The following is a 16,277-nucleotide window of genomic DNA, read 5'->3' as shown; positions in this document are numbered from 1 at the left end:
GTGGAGACCGGTGAATACTTTTTAAAGGCACTGTAGCCAAATGCGTAATGGGTGCGCATTTCACTTGAAGGCAACATTGGATTTTGCACAAATTCAACAGGTTTCCCTCCATGTTTCATTGAGTTTAGTGGTTGTATGATGTGATTTCAGCCGGGGGCCAGGCCTGACATATCGGGCCTAGGTGTCAGGGCAACCAGCAAGCGGCGCTTCAGTCCCAGTTCAACTGTGGGAGCCGCGATCGCAGAAAATGTCCATGTAGGATCGAGTTACTCTACGCCCCATCTTTAAGCCCCAGTCAGTGCGCCGTTAGCCGCAGGACAACACGGAGGAGCGCCGAAGACTGACCGCGGGGAAACTACCACACATTCATGTGAGTAAGTCACCATTTTTTCTGACACATTTCACTGGAGGAAACTGGATTTCGCAATAAAATAACAACTTCAGCTTCGGGAAGAGTCGCCTTTGTTCGCTACAGCGTCGCTAATGAGAGGAAAACACTGGGGAAAGGCTGCTGTCGCCGCGGGTCACCGAGCCAAGAAAGGCGCACTTAAACAGCCCCAATAGACTCTTTTCGAGCAAAAAGTAGAGTTTATGTGTCGTAAATAAGCGACTGCGAGTGGGTTTTTTGAGCCACAATGCGGGGATAGTATGGAACTTCTCCACCGTCTCCTTGTCGGAAGCCTGTTGCTTTCTTGCTCCGTGGATGAGCTCAGATGAAGGAGGAGGAGTTGAGAAAAGCGGATTGTCCCAAGTGCTGGATTCAAAATGCGAGCAAACCTGAGATCGAATTAGCTGCCCGATAACAAACGCCTCATTAACACAAGTAAACACCACACTCCAGCTACGTCCCCGTTATTTGGGGGGCTTTGGTGAGACCATACGATAATATAACTACAATTTATTAGTAGTGTTTGTACTTATGCTTCCATAATTAGCTATTTTCAGAGGTAAATTCTACATTAAAGCCAGCCTAGTTTGGCCTGAAGTCCAGCAGTTTTCCAGGCCTTCTGTGAATCATTGCAGGCTTCTGAAAACGCAGGAGCAGGCATTGGATTATAGGTCCCTGAACACACCATCTCATATTTATATTGTTATACTCAGACTTTTACTGATATTTGCATAGAATAAAGATAATAAGTAGCAAACCATAGGAAAAAATAACTATATCTACATGTTAACTCTAAGAATTGTGTTCCTTTATGCTTCGCTATAGAATTAGACTGTTATACTGTGTTTAAATCAGCTGTTATAATTATTTTACATTTATTCGATGCCATTTGAAAGATGAATTATGTATACAAACATATTTTACAAAAGCTGTTAGTTTATAGATTTTCCTTGTTTTGTTAAATTACAAATATGTGTAAAATCTAGGAAAACAAACAGACAAAAACTTTACTTAACATCAGAAATCTGGATTTTTCCTCACATTTTTTAGTAAATTAAAAATAGACCAAAACTGTACAATAATATTCACTTAAAAATTCAGGTATCTTTTTATTATTTTTTTTGACATTTTTGTACCAATTGATTGTGTTCCATGTGTGACCAGAAAAAAATACACTGCTTACTGTAATATAATAATAATATTTAGCAAATATTTGGCAATATCTTAAAGAAATAATTGCCCATTAAAAATTAGAAGTGGGAAATATTTTTTAACTGTCATTTCACAGATTTTTCCTGTTAAATTACAGATAATATCCAATAAAATCTGAAAAAAATACAATGGCCATAATGTTACACTGTTTGCTGTATTTAAATCAGCCAAAAATATGATTAGTTTACAACTATTTGCTATTATTTGAAATAAAAAATAGGCGTATTAAGGACTGAAAAAGTCAAAATAATATTTAAAGATTTTTTTCAGTTTTGCTCAGCTGCAGATAACATCTAATGAAATGTGAAAAAAAATATACTTGACTATAAAAAACAAAAATAGACCAAAAACTCTACATGATATCCACATCAGTATTTTTTACAAATAGAAAATACAGAAATAAACTTTCACAGTAAGACATACAAAAAAAGTAAACAGGTGAAAACTGTATGTAACATTGGATTTTTTATGGCATTTTTTTTTTTTTTACATGTGACAGTAAAATGGTCTTGTTATACTGTATTCAGATCAACCAAAATATCATATCTCTACAGATGCTTGCTGTTATTTTGAATGCTACAGTTGACCTGTTTTTCATATATTATATCCGGCACCCGTGCTGCCAGATTTTCAGTTTTTTTTACAGTGCATTTTGACATATTAGTGCAATTTGTTACATAGAACTGCTTGTTTACTCCAGTCCATATAAATGAGCAAAGGAATAATTTACACATTTACTTGCATACAGATATCCACATGATGTGCGTGACCATCAGTCAGTATGAAAGGTAGAAATATACAATGATGGACGCACATGTAAGGCATATATACTGGCACCTGCAGTGATGGTGCTGCCACATACTGGAGCTATTCTGAGAGTCTATACAGGCCTTTAATTATGCCAGCAATCTCCTTTAATCGTGTAATGTCTCCCTGACTCATGTCATGCTTGTAACAAAGCCACTTCCAACGTCAAGCATGACGTTCCCTGCATGGAAACTGACAGCCACCTTTAAAACACCTTAAAAGCAGCAGTGGAATATAAAAGACATAACCACCTTCAGATATTCCTGTGAGGGTTTTAAGTATAAAGGTAGCAGGGATCTTTATGATCCTTATGACACTGTCTTTGTTCATGGATTATTTTAATCTTCAATTAATCTGTTATTGACTTTTTCAATTAATATATTAGGTGTTTGACCTGTAAAATGTCATAAAAGCCTGAAAAAATGCCAGTTATCATTTCCCAAAGTACAAGCTGACGTCCTCAATGTGTTGTTTTGTCTAAAGGTATTCAGTTTACAGTCATAAAGGAGGAAATAAACCAGAAAAGCTTCAAATTTATGAAATTTAAGGATTGTTCAAGGGTTCTTTTCACTGTCAGTTCATCTGTTAATTATTTTCTAAATTAACGGTTCAGAGCTGTTAAATGTCATAAAATGCTGAAAAATGTCAGTTATTGTTTCCCAGAGTTCAATATGACATCCTGAAATGTCTTTTTTTGTCGTAAGATAGTAGTTGACTGTCTTAAAGGAGGAAGGAAATTAGAAAATATTGAAATTCAAGAAGGTAGAATCAGAAATTCTAACTTCGTTGCTGATGAATTACTTAAACTGATATCAATAGGTGGGGATAAATTTGAGGTTTGACACCTAATCAATTTGTCTTTGTACCTCTGTTACACAGTATGAAGTGATTTCTCTTTGTTTTTCTCTCTTTCCTGATTTGAACACGTGTATTTTAATGGCAAAATGTAAAAGAGTTTAGCACATTTGCCATTATATATTACAAAACTTGTGTTTTTAGAGCCACACGTCTTGAAAAAAAAAAAAAGAAAAAAAATCAATGTATCATTATATATCTTTTGAGTGAAGTTAAAAAGCGAATAAATGTCAGAGTAAACTTTGAATTTAAGGGGGAAAAAACAGAAAATATTAAGTATGATACAAATGGTGTTATGCTAGATTTAAAAATAACTGATTAGACCATTAATGATCAGGGTGTTGTTTCAGGAAAAACGACTGTACATACATGATAGGAGCAACATGGTTACTCATATTTAAAGACAGCTGTGGATGTGTATTGCATATTTTAAAACCGCTGCCATATTTACTGAATGAGGTCCCAGGAATGCAAACTACCTGATTTCAATCCATCAATAGAACAGAGAACTAACAAGCTATAGTAGATGTGTGATCAAACAGCCGACTTGCAAAGAGAGTCACTGGACTGGGACAGTTCTGCAGCACAATGGCGACTCTGTGATGCTTATTGTGAAGCATTCTTAAGAGATAAAAACGGTGCGACAGAGAGGAAATAAATCCATTTTTTATTTCACGTTGACCTTTTGAATAGAGGATGTTTCAGAAGTTGGGTTCAGAAGAGCCTTTTTCCTACTCTGAAAGGGTGATATTCACTTCCCTGATTGCTAAAAACACACTGTATTGGTTATTTTTCAGGCCGTGAAAAGGAACGGAATCACATTCATCTGTAATTTTTTTAAAAAATGATAGAAACAATGGGTAAGTAATGATTTTTTATTGTTATATTGCTACCAGATACACCTCAGCCAGTGAATCATTCATTATGACTAGAAATGGAATTGGCTAAATGATAATAATTAAGTGTTACAACCAGTTTGTTCCTCAGGTTTGCATCTGCCATATTTAAAAACTGTTATTTTTCTTTCCTAATTCATTCCCTAATTGAACTGCACAGCTTTTGGAGTCAAATGTTGTCATGATAACAGGATTCAGACTCCAGTACCAACACTCGGTTTAATTAAGATTCAATATTACTATAATAAACAAGATGAAACGGCCAAAAATTTTTTAAAATGAGCAGTTTTTGCAGAGGGGTTTGGTCCAGTCGGTCGGGTGTTTGTCTTTGCTGGCTCTGCATCGCACATTTGGCTCCTGCTGGGAGTTTTCTCAACCAGCGTAAGAGGCCCTGGATCCGGTTCAAGGCCCATGGACTGCCAATGTTGCCATATCTGATAATGTTGCCATAAATTTGATTGTTTGTTTGTCCCCGTGGAGATTTATTTGTCCAACTGTCACGTGCGACGCCAAATTGGTGCCGCCAGCTTCTTTCTTTAATGCCACAATCTGTGGCCACTGTAAGGACTGGCTGTGTACGATCAGCTGTAATGTGCAGGTTAAACAGCAGCCTTGGAGTCATGACCGTTGGGGTTCAAAATGATGTCAGTTCTGAGTGTAGCTCATATTTACAGAAAATGCACTTGGGAGTTATCGAATTTGCTCACTGGACTCAATCGAGTCACTTACATTTGACAATGTTAATGTCTTTTTTAGGCATACATGCCGCTGATTCTTCATTGTCCACGCAAAAATAATGCAGGAAATATCTGCTGAAGGGTCATGTGTAATTGGCCAGTTTACAACTTTTGTTCGAACAACAAAGCACAAAAAAAAAAGTGCTTTGGACCTTGTGCATGCCCTATTAGGTGTTAGTCACAGTTGGTGAGCTTCAGAAATTGCTTCATTTTTGCCTAGATGACGTCTGTCTGGCCCATCCTCACTAACAAGCCACTCCGGAGTTACTCGATTGTAGAGCTTATGCAGGGTCCAGCAAGCAAACCGTGGACTGCCTGTTTCTTTTATCTTCTTTTTTGCTCCCCTCCTGATAACCATTCCTTGCTCCTGTGCAAACCCACCATTGACCCTCAAGGCAAAAAAAAAAAAAAAAAAAAGGGAAACATTGCTATTCTGAAAACAAACAGTGCATTGAAAATGGAGTTTTTTGCTGCTGTGCAAAAATCTGTGGCTACGTGATTTTGATATACTAAGGTCTGTTGAGCACCAGTCAGCCTTCGCTAAGCCTGGGCTGTGATATGTAGCTCCTCTTCCTCTATGCTTTTATTTACGAGCTATTGTTAAAAATAAAGAATTAAGTCAGAGCCATGTGGTTAGGCAAAGCTGTGTATTTTCAAAAGGATGTTATTAAAGGTAGAATTAATGAGTCTTCAAATGCATAAATAAGGTCACATCCGAACAGCCCTTTTCCAGCCTCGCTATCTTTTCTTCTGTCCTCATCACCTCTCTTCACCTCTATCTCTCCCACGCCTCCTCCTCTTCCTCCTTCTCCCTGCATTTGCGCCTTCACTCCGGCTGGCGCTGTCACTGAAATATGCGACGGCTTGCAGATACACAGCGTGCCTTGCAGGCGGTGGAGCGTCTCCAGGCCAAACTGAAGGAACGGGGGGAGGTGCCCACTGAGGAGAAGCTCAGCCTGCTCAAATCAGTGCTCCAGAGCCCCCTCTTCCACCAGATCCTGGCCTTGCAGAAGTCTGTTCAGCATCTCAAAGACCAGGTAAATACATTTATTTATTTTTTTTTTAATCTCTGCTTTCCCATAACTTCTTAAATGTTCTCAGTCTTGATCCTTTGCATTCAGTGTCACACATTGTAGGATAGCCGTAAGAATGTAGTATTTACCATCCTAAGCCTGAGTGGCCTGGGTGTGATCGTAATGTTAAATTAGTACGACCGTGATGAATACAAATGAGTGATCCTGAGTTCATTTAGACTCCTGCATTATTACTACTAACTACCAAAAATGCCAGATGGCATCATCATATATTGTTAGTGCAGAATAAATACAGTTAGAATATAATGAAGACTGAGGTAGTCAGATTTGATGAGGAAAAAGATTGGCTATTTTTACTCAGAGGAGGGAGGGAGGGCGATATAAAGTGACACTTGAAATTCTTGTGCATGTCTGGAATAGCATTAGCACCAGAAACACCCACAGCTTAGCTATGGTGACATTTTGAGTTTTGAATATTTGTGCAGGTTCCAATGAGTTTCCTTTTTTCTCCTCTTGGTGCCTAAAGCATAATACTATGTTTTATTCAGATTTTTTGCATACATTTCAAGTACGTATTGCAGTATTATGAAGATATGAAAAAATTCTGTGACACTTATTCACCACAATATGATACTACTTTAAGGTAAAACTGACACTCCTACATTACCTATACATCAGGGTTGAAATATTTGCCATACTCTGCAGGGTTTCTACTGCCTCTATCTTCCCCTGTTTCCTGGGTGACCTCACTTGATTCTGTTTCTGTCTCGTGTCAAGAAGACACCCTCCCCATCCTCTCCCAATCCCCCATCCCCAGTGGTGTTTGCTGCTGTGGCCAAATTGCTGTCAGGGTTCACGCAAGCCAGACATAATATGGCTACATGAGCAGAGATAGTTGGTCTAAGTCAGCCGCTTTTTTTCTCCTTTATTTTTTCAAGCTGATTCTCCCCATTGAGACTTGAACATTGGAGTGGAAGGAAAGAGCTCTTAAGTCACTGTGGAAAGGGGCCAGGGTAAGCGTTTGAGAAATAGAGGCGGAAATATGCGAGCTATGCAGTGGGAGGCAGGGATGCTGGAGCTTTTTTACCCCTTGTGGAATTTAGATTATAAAAGCCCTGGTGGCATTTTTGTGCACCGGCGATATAATTTATTTCAAAAGAGGTGCATTCCTATGTATGCATGTATGCTGATGGATATGTTTGTTTCATCACGCAGCCATTCATCATAAATTCCCTTCAGAGCCTAAAATGAACCCGTTCTGTGTTGCAGCAATAGTAAAGAGGCGTATTTCAGAAAGCAACAAATATATGAGCTTCTGTACTCAGCTGCACTGGTCGGCCCCCTCAAGCACAAGCGATTTGGAGAGGCTGTGCATTCTGTGTTTTGTTGTGAGACAAGAGCCAGACACATGAACACACACTCTGTCTGTCTTCTGGCTCTTTTAGTTAGGCCTTAGCTCAGCACAGGTCGCTATGGCGACAAGGCCCCTACTCTCCAATGAGAAAGAGGCTGCCGCCGCCGCCGCCATCATGTGAAGTGGGGCAGAAACAATTTCTTAAATGTGCAAGAACCAAACTGGAACTTTAATCCTCTTAGCCAGGCCCCAGCTAACAAAGCTCATGCATGAGGACAGCAACTTAGCAGCATGCTACGCTAACTTAGCCTGGCCCATAGGGTTTTGTTTGCAGCGTGCAGCACTAATGTGTCCTGTCCAATGGAGTTATGTTTTCTGAGGACTAATCCGGGACTGTATTCAAATGAAGCGTGATTTACAGTAAATGTTTTCTAACCTCTGAAAGTTGTTACAGTCAACTTCCTAATGCAAATTCACAAGTTCACAAGGACAGTTTTAGCTTGGCAATGCCATATGCCAAATGGAGTGTTTATAAAATTATTGCTGTGCATTATGTCCGTCCTTTTGAATCCATTTCAGATGGCCATAAACATTACACCCTTTGGCTAATGAAATCGGGAAAACACTGTTTTATGTAGTTGTCGCATTCATGTAATTCATCTGTCACACAAGTAAAGTCATTGCAGTAATTAAAACCCAAGCATATTAAGGCATCCAGATGGCCACTGACGCTTCTCCCCACCATGATAAAAAGATTGTATTTGGAGCGTAGTCATTGCTGGAACATCAGCTAAGAGCCATTATCTCCTGAAGGATTAGGCTGCCATAGATCCAGCTAATCACGGCGAGATGACAAAGTGTGTACCATTCCAGTGGTTTTCGATACCCAGAATCAGGGTTTTGGCGTCTGAAATTAAACTTGCTAAATGTTTACGTTCACAGTAGGAATGAGGCATTATGGGTTTTATTTATACTTTTAATTGTCTTTTGTTGGACCGAGGCCAGCTACTGTGTGCAGAGTCCCTTTGTGGAAATTCACAGCCGTTACGTCGTGTTCAAATTTAAAGCCTAACAGACGGTGCCGCAACTTTCATAATGGAGGTTGAGAGTCATTCTCGGTTTGATCTGGTTGTTGTTTTTCTCCATGTGTCAGTTTAGGCATGTATTTAGGTGAAAATGCATATCAGAGTAAGCTGTCAATGAAGCATCTCTGGTTTTCAACATTGCTCACTGTATTTTTTTCTTTACGTTAACAGGGGACTGTCCCGTCAACACGAGGAAGTGACCTCAGCGATCACGGCACAGTAGTCAAACCCAATGGTGGCCATGTTTCCTACTCAGACATCCCAGCTGCTACACACATCAATGGCAAGACTGAAGAATTTGAGAATATTATTCGTTCCATGGCACAGGTATGACAAAAAAGGGGGCTGTTATTGTGATATTTTCTTCTTTCTTGAATTAACTTCAGTAATATTAGTATAGAAAAGAAATATGGTGCCTATAAAAAGTATTCACCCCCCTTTCCTCTTTTAGTGCTTTCTAGCATTTAGTCATGGCCAAATTCATTTAGCATTTTTGACAGGAAAAAAAAATTCATGTCAAAGTGAAGAGAGATTTCTACAAAGTAATGTGAATGAAATAAAAATATAAAATGGAACATAATCAGGAGGTAATCACCCCCTTTAAAATGGCTCAACTAATTCAACACAGGTGCAGCCAACTGGTGCTACAAGTCACACAGTAAGGGAAATTGAGATGGTCTTAATGCAGTGAATGTGTCTCAGTGATAGTAGTATAAAGACACCTGGCTAGAACTACACCATCAAGACAAAGCTGTACAGCTAATTCCAACATAGAAACATTTAAGGAATGTGGCAGATGCATAAAAATGCCAAAAGCAGACAGTTCTCAAAAACTGAGTGACCGTACAAGAATGTGACGAATGAGGGTGGCCACCAAGACACCTATGACTCCTCTGAAAGAGTTGCAAGCTTTAGTGGTGCACATGGGAGAGGCTATGCATACAACCAATATTGCCTTTTTTCATCAGTCAAACCTTGAGAAAGTGATAAAGTGAAAGCCGCTGTTGAAAAAAATCTCAACATGACTCTAAAGTCAACCGGAAGAAGCTTCTTTGGCCTGATGAGACCAGAATTGAGGTTTTTTGGCTGTCAGACTAAGATGGACACCAAACACTGCACATCATCACAAACACACAGCCAGCAACATGATGTGAAGCATGGTGGTGGCAGCATCAGGATGTAGAGATGCTTCTCAGCAGCAGGCCCTGGAGGGCTCGTAAAAGGTAGAGGGTCAAATGAATCCAGCAAAGTACAGACAAATTGTGGAGGACAGCCTGATGCAGCCTACAAGAGAACTGAGACTTAAGAGAAGATTTGTTTTCCAGATAGACAATAACCTAAAACATCCAGCCTAAGCTACACATAAATGGTTTAAAGACAACAAGGTGAATGTTCTGGAGTGGCTGAGTCAGAGCCCAGACCTCAATCAAACTGAGAATTTGTGAGCGGACCTAAAAAGGGCTGTTCACTCACAATCCCTGTGTAACCTGACAGAGCTTGAGCAGTTTTACAAAGAAGAATGGGGTAAAATTGCAGTGTTCAGATGTGCATTCAGATTGAGACCTATCTACACAGACTCAGTGCTTTTTTACATTTTATATTTTTAACAATTGGCATAGCTCTGCAGAAATTTGAGTCTGATTTTGTAAATTTATGTTAAAAAGAAAGCCAAATTATAATGGCAATGATTCAATATTGAAAAGCACCAAAAAGGGGAAAGCTTCTAAGGAGAGACATACTACTTTTCACAGGCACTGTAATGAGACAAGCTGATATATTAAAGTCTATTGTTGAGGCGCTGGCATATTTATTGCTGCATCTTTTATTACCTTACTGATTTCACCGCAAAAACACAAATGAGCACCTCATCTATAAACAAGAAGATTGGTGTTTAGTAAGTCCTACAACTCAAACCAAATACCCAAAGACAGTCAAAAAACGAGAACTAAAGACTACACACAGCGCTCCTCTCTCTCTCGAGACACTTCAAATAGACTTCTAAAGGCTGCCTGGAGCTTTGATGCTATAGTGAATCAGCCCAGGGCCAAAGTGTATGCTGTGTGACGCAGGGCCGCTACGTGACACACGTGGAGCTGCAGAAGCCAGTGTCTGGAGGTCTTGGCTTCAGCGTGGTGGGCTTAAAAAGCGAGAACCGCGGAGAGCTCGGCATCTTCATCCAGGAAATTCAGCCAGGAAGTGTCGCCCACTGGTATGTAAGAAACAACATGGCGCCGTTCGAAGAGCCAGGAGCACGCTGGTAGACTTAGAGATTGATTAAAAATTCAAGCAGCGTTCCAGAAGGTTTCTCAACATTTGGGCGCTTGTTGAATTAGATTTAAGGTGTTAGAGAATTTCAGACAGTCAGGGACGTTGGCGATATTTAGGGAATCTTAGAAAATTGGCCGCTTTACAGGAAAATACCAGAGTGAAGATTTTACAACATGTTTCAAATGTTTGTTGCTTCAAACTTGGGCTGAAAAAAAATTGTGTAAACTTTAGTTTTCTTGTCTGCAAAACAGCTCAACTGTTCCCTTAATTTTATTCAAATAGAAAACTCAACATAGCACATAATGTGAGGAAAACAAGTGCAGATAATACAGGATAACTGAGGTAAGAGATGAGGATAATTACTCGATGAGAGGCTCCAGTAGCTTTTACTTCACTATGTGCTTCTCCCTTCATGCCTCTCACCCCGACAGTGATGGCAAGCTCAAAGAAGCTGACCAGATCTTGGCCATCAATGGCCAGCCCCTGGATCAAACAGTGACCCACCAACAAGCTATCGGCATTCTGCAGAGCGCTTCAGAGAAGGTGCAGCTTGCAGTGGCAAGAGGGCCAATACCTCAGCTTGCCAGCCCTGTGGTGTCCCGCACGCCCTCTGCTGCCAGCACACTATCGGCCAACTCCAGCGCGGTATGAATGCATTCACACACAGACGTGCCAATAGATCTCTGCTAGGAGCGTTGCATGATCTGACACGGCTTCCTTGTGAAGACGAAAAGCTACATACAATACAGTGCAATACACACACAGAACACACAAACCTGTTCAAGATTTTCTATTACACCTATATAATGTGCTATGTCTAGCACATACACTGTATTTATTCATTTTTATTAAATCTGCATTATTTAATCAATGCTTTTTGAAATGGGAAAAAATGAAGCTCCTGTGAAATTACAATGGTAGTTTATCTGTAGATTCACTACTCTTAGTGGCAGCATGTGGAAACAGTTGAGCTAGTCAACAATGGCACGAGTCTCGGCTTCATTATGGTAATATAGCTGTGCCATCCTGCCCAGAAAACATTATTGAGTTGGTTGTGCTGTTTCATTAGAAATGCACAATGTATATATTGCAGTGAAAAATGAGCCCACAGTGAGTAGCGAGCAAAGAAAATGCCCCAAAAACTGATCAGGGAATGGTGACATCCCAACCGGAGCTAAAAGGAAAGAAAATATTCAACTCAACTTAGATTAGAAACACAACTTTCGATGAAGGCTAATGCTTATTATCTGCTGTAATGTAGCCGGTATCTAAAAAAAAAAAAAAAAATTCTATTACAGCTGCAATGTTACCTAAATACTACATTAGACAACACTATTTATTTACTCCTTTCAGTGGCAGCATGTGGAGACGATTGAGCTGGTCAACGATGGCACTGGTCTTGGCTTCGGTATTGTCGGAGGAAAGACCACTGGGGTTATTGTCAAAACTATACTTCCTGGAGGCATCGCTGATCAGGTAATTGTATTCATGCATCTCTTCTGTTTATGCTTGCATTTTTCTTACTTGTTTATACAATAAATGCCATTAAAATTATGTCCCCCTCCCTCCCATATTTCATGCAACTGAATATTCTTCCAGTTTGATTTCTATTGAATGCATGCAAACTAAGATAGAAACCTGATTTCTCCTGTGTCAGGATGGCCGGCTGCGCAGCGGGGATCACATCCTAAGAATTGGAGACACTGACCTGTATGGGATGGGCAGCGAACAGGTGGCTCAGGTCCTCAGACAGTGTGGCAACAGGGTGAAGCTGGTCGTCACCAGGGGTCCTGTGGAAGAAAATCCATCTGCTGTCATGCCTGTGGTTCTTCCTACTGTCAATGAACAGCAGGTACGAAGCAGCTTTCAACTGTAAGCCAAATATGTAGCAGAAAATTGATAGAATTTTTCTCCACAGAGGTATGTCTCACATTCAAATTGATTTGTAGTATTCCAACAGTAAAGGAGTTGCTCTCGAACACACCAGCAAGATGACAATTGATTACCATATCAAAAACTTCTCACCTAAACTTCAGGTCTTTTATCAGTTCTTGACAAGCCTGAATAAATGGAAATAAAGGCAACTGCAGGTTGCATCACCTATGACTCACACTATGGAGAGCAGCTTTTTGTCCTCAAAAAAAGCTCTAACAAACAGGTATTTCATGGCAATTCTCAACACTGAGCACTATTTAAACATGAATGAATTCAAGTGACTCATGATATGAATGACGAACATCATATCCCTTTGATTGCACACATTAGCTGTGTTTTTTTATGGCTGACAGGTTCAGAGTGCTCATTAATCAAAGCTCAACAATGCATTTTGGTGACCGGGCGACGTAGCCGGTTTTCTACTGTTGTCAAATGCATCATCTTTTATTTTTATTTGGTTATCAGTGGATGTTGATCTGTCATTTCCATTAATCTTCACACAGGGCTATGAAGAAGAAGAAGATGCCGAGGCATTTGATGTGAGCCTTACCAAGAACACGCAGGGACTGGGGATCACTATTGCTGGCTATGTTGGAGATAAAAATTCAGGTTAGAAATAGCAAATTACCTTTGATGTTTAATTATGTTTCTGCATTTCTAGAGATACATTTCAACCTGCACTCAGTGTACTGTTTTTTAGCTTATAAGCTGAACTGAAAAGTTTGTAAGATGAAAGAGATTGAATAGAATTAAAACAGTTCTGCAGTGTTTTAGCATCTTTTGGCCTATTATTTTGGTTTGTCAGCCCACAAACTCTATTCTTATCAAATTTCAAGCTGTTTTTAGCAGAAAAGGCTCTGATTAAGCTACTGAACACTACCTGTTAAAGTCCAAATGACAGAAATGCAGTATAAAGCCAGCATCTAGCTTGCAATGCACGTTTAATTGATCCTCGGACTCTCACAACTAGTCGACAGGCTTGAAAATTTATGCCAGAATTGTAACATTTATCATAGACCAAAGCTGTAAAAGCAGGGAGAACTTAGAGTGATCCCTGCACTACACATCTGTTAGACCATTTGTTCAGAAAAGTGATCCAAATCTAAGCTTTAAATCATGAAACCTTATTCGATGTGTCTCATTTAAGAATTCGCCAAAAATAAACCCTGTGCACAGCCAGATTCTGTGAAAACAAACAATTCTCCTTAGAAAACTCCTTTGTGCAACTGTGAGCTGTAATTAAATTCAGATCCGTTTTCATCTGTGCTGGGTTTTAAAATGGCATAGTAAGCTAATGTACACAAACAGCATTAAGGCCTTTCATATATTTTCAGTGAATTATATGAAATTGTCCTGAATAGATACATTCCATCTTTGTTTTTCAAGGTGAGGTACGACGCACTGGGTTTATCACCATTTTTAAAATGTTATTTTACAACCTATGTACACTGAGGCGTGCTTTCTAATACTACCTCTCAACATCACACCAAAACGTATCTTTGCTTTTCTCCTCAGGGTCTTATTTCACATCATAATTTATGGTTTTGTCACTCACCCTTTAATTTTTTTGTTCTGACTCCTCAGAGCCCTCCGGTATTTTCGTTAAGAGCATAACAAAAGACAGCGCTGTGGCTCAAGATGGCCGTATTCATGTTGGAGACCAGATAATAGCTGTAAGTACCCTAATTATGCTTTTTGTAGCTTCGACTATTACGGTCTTCAGTGGCGCAAGGTAAACTATGCAGTGAATCTCTCGTATCATCTATTACAGTGATCACATTTACTCATTTAGTCGAATTATGTTGAATAATTAACTGATAATTCAGAAAGTGTTTTTTTTTCCTTCTGACTGAATATAAAAGAGTCTCGAATTAGCACACTGAGCAATTAGGTTTTTAATTTCATTACTGCAGGACATTAACGGCAAAGTCGAACTGTAATTTCTTGCACCATTTGAATCATGAGTTAATCTTGCGCCATGTTTTCCTCAAGTTCTTACAAACGTATTGTCTTCTGGTGTGTATCTAAAAGGGTTTGCTTGGTTTAGTTTTGCTCTGAAGTGATAATGGGCTTTGGGGCTCTAGTTAAGAACTTACCAGCACGTCTAATTGTCTGTTAATTATTTAAACCAGTGCAGTTTTTACCTGCCCTCAATGTAAAGTGAATTGCTAAAATAGATGGAAATGCTCAGATGTGGTGCTGTTTTTCATTTTCATCTCTTATAAACAAAAATATAGATGCAAGTTCAGCATACCCACAATGCCCAAACCCACCTTCTCTAATCCATGGCATCCCGAATGATCGCCCCCTGCAGGTCGATGGCGTAAACATCCAGGGATACACCAATCAGCAGGCCGTGGAGGTGCTCAGACACACTGGCCAGACAGTCCACCTTAAGCTGATCCGGCGGGGCTTCAGGCCTGAAGAGATTCCCCCCGCTGTGGCCCCCAGTGTCACCATCCTGCCGTTGTCCACCACTATTCCCACCACCACCACCGTCATGAGGGAGCTGGAGCTGGAGAGGAAGGAAGCCGAGGAGGCAGCCCAAGGTAGGGAAAGATGAAATGAGAGAAATTTAATGAGGATTGGAAATCAAAAGAATCCTCGCTGCTCGTCATCCTGTCAAAAAAAAGGTGTCATTTGATGTGTAAATGTGACTTGAAGACAGCAACGAGGAGAAATTTTCCACGTGACTCCACTTTTATCATTAAGATACAGAAGAGACTCCAGTCACATGTGGAAAATGCTGATTTGAGTTGTGCTCTAAATACAACCCAAATTGATGTCAACACTGTGATATATGACACAGTGAGAAAACTGGCGTCTTCATTCTGTGGCAGAAGAATTTATTCGTTAATATCATTTCACACTGCTGGTAATGCTGAAAAATGAAGAGCTTGTTGCTCGTTCCTCCTAATTCTATCAATAAAATCCCCCATTTTCCCTAATAAGAGGATGAAATACGCAAATTGTTGTTACTTATGGACATAAAGTTAAGGTAAATTAAGATTTACTAGCATGTGAAACTATATCTGACATCTTCACAGCCAAAAAATACAGCAGATTTATGGGAAGAGAAGTTCTGCATATATGTACAGTATGTTATTTTCAAAAATAACGTGTTTACATTTTCATATTATTGACATTAAACAAGACAGACAGACAGACAGTACTGAGACAGATTCCTGTCTCCAGCTGCACTGACAGGACCTCCAGGCTACTACAGAATCAAGAAAAGAAAGTTGCAGAAGTTGTTTAGTGTCAGCGGTGATAGATGGAGACTGAAAGTGATTAGATTTGGCACCAGCAAGTTGTAGCCCAAAAACACGAAGAAAAACTAGCAGCCAGCAGTTGACAGACAGAGACTGAGGAGGCCAGTATTTTTTCTTGGCTGCCGTGGAACCTCTCAGAAAATAACAGCTACAGGAGTTTGCACATGAGCATAATATATAGCAAAGAGAGGAAAAAAGAGACAAATTTACTACATCTGGGGCCCCAGTGATTTTGTCTCTGGAGTGAGATGTCAGATAACTTGAAGTGAGATTGTAATTGTAGTGTGCAAATGGTTATTAAATGGTTGGAATTATGGAAAAAATGTAACTAATTACTTAAATTGTTAAGCAGGGTGTGGGGATGTGTTAAAATTTCCAAAGGGCCACCATGAGTCCAACAACCAACAATTTCAGATTCCTAATAAACACTACGT

General features: G+C 39.7%; 1 protein-coding gene across 14 annotated transcripts in view; it reads left to right on the top strand.

Annotated features, from left to right (window-relative positions):
* Positions 1–277: 277 nt before the first annotated feature.
* Positions 278–16,277, top strand: part of LOC111564119 (multiple PDZ domain protein) — a 55,174-nt gene continuing 39,174 nt past the window's right edge. For 10 of the 14 annotated variants that reach the window (XM_055007660.1, XM_035945085.2, XM_035945088.2 and 7 more), the window contains exons 1-11: positions 278–370; positions 4,060–4,122; positions 5,766–5,932; positions 8,540–8,695; positions 10,438–10,577; positions 11,068–11,281; positions 11,990–12,112; positions 12,294–12,488; positions 13,075–13,180; positions 14,156–14,244; positions 14,886–15,120. In XM_055007660.1, the coding sequence (XP_054863635.1) occupies positions 4,107–4,122; positions 5,766–5,932; positions 8,540–8,695; positions 10,438–10,577; positions 11,068–11,281; positions 11,990–12,112; positions 12,294–12,488; positions 13,075–13,180; positions 14,156–14,244; positions 14,886–15,120 (1,441 nt within the window). In that variant the 5' untranslated portion in view covers positions 278–370; positions 4,060–4,106. Of the gene's footprint in view, positions 375–4,059; positions 4,123–5,765; positions 5,933–8,539; positions 8,696–10,437; positions 10,578–11,067; positions 11,282–11,989; positions 12,113–12,293; positions 12,489–13,074; positions 13,181–14,155; positions 14,245–14,885; positions 15,121–16,277 lie in introns of all 14 variants that reach the window. The other 4 variants (XM_035945091.2, XM_035945095.2, XM_035945094.2 and 1 more) reach the window with 2 other exon arrangements.

The sequence above is a fragment of the Amphiprion ocellaris genome, chromosome 23, assembly GCF_022539595.1.
Source record: "Amphiprion ocellaris isolate individual 3 ecotype Okinawa chromosome 23, ASM2253959v1, whole genome shotgun sequence".
In the NCBI taxonomy this organism is placed as follows: domain Eukaryota; kingdom Metazoa; phylum Chordata; class Actinopteri; family Pomacentridae; genus Amphiprion; species Amphiprion ocellaris.
The sequence above is the reverse complement of the archived record's forward strand: the minus strand, read 5'-3'. Positions and strand labels throughout refer to the sequence as shown.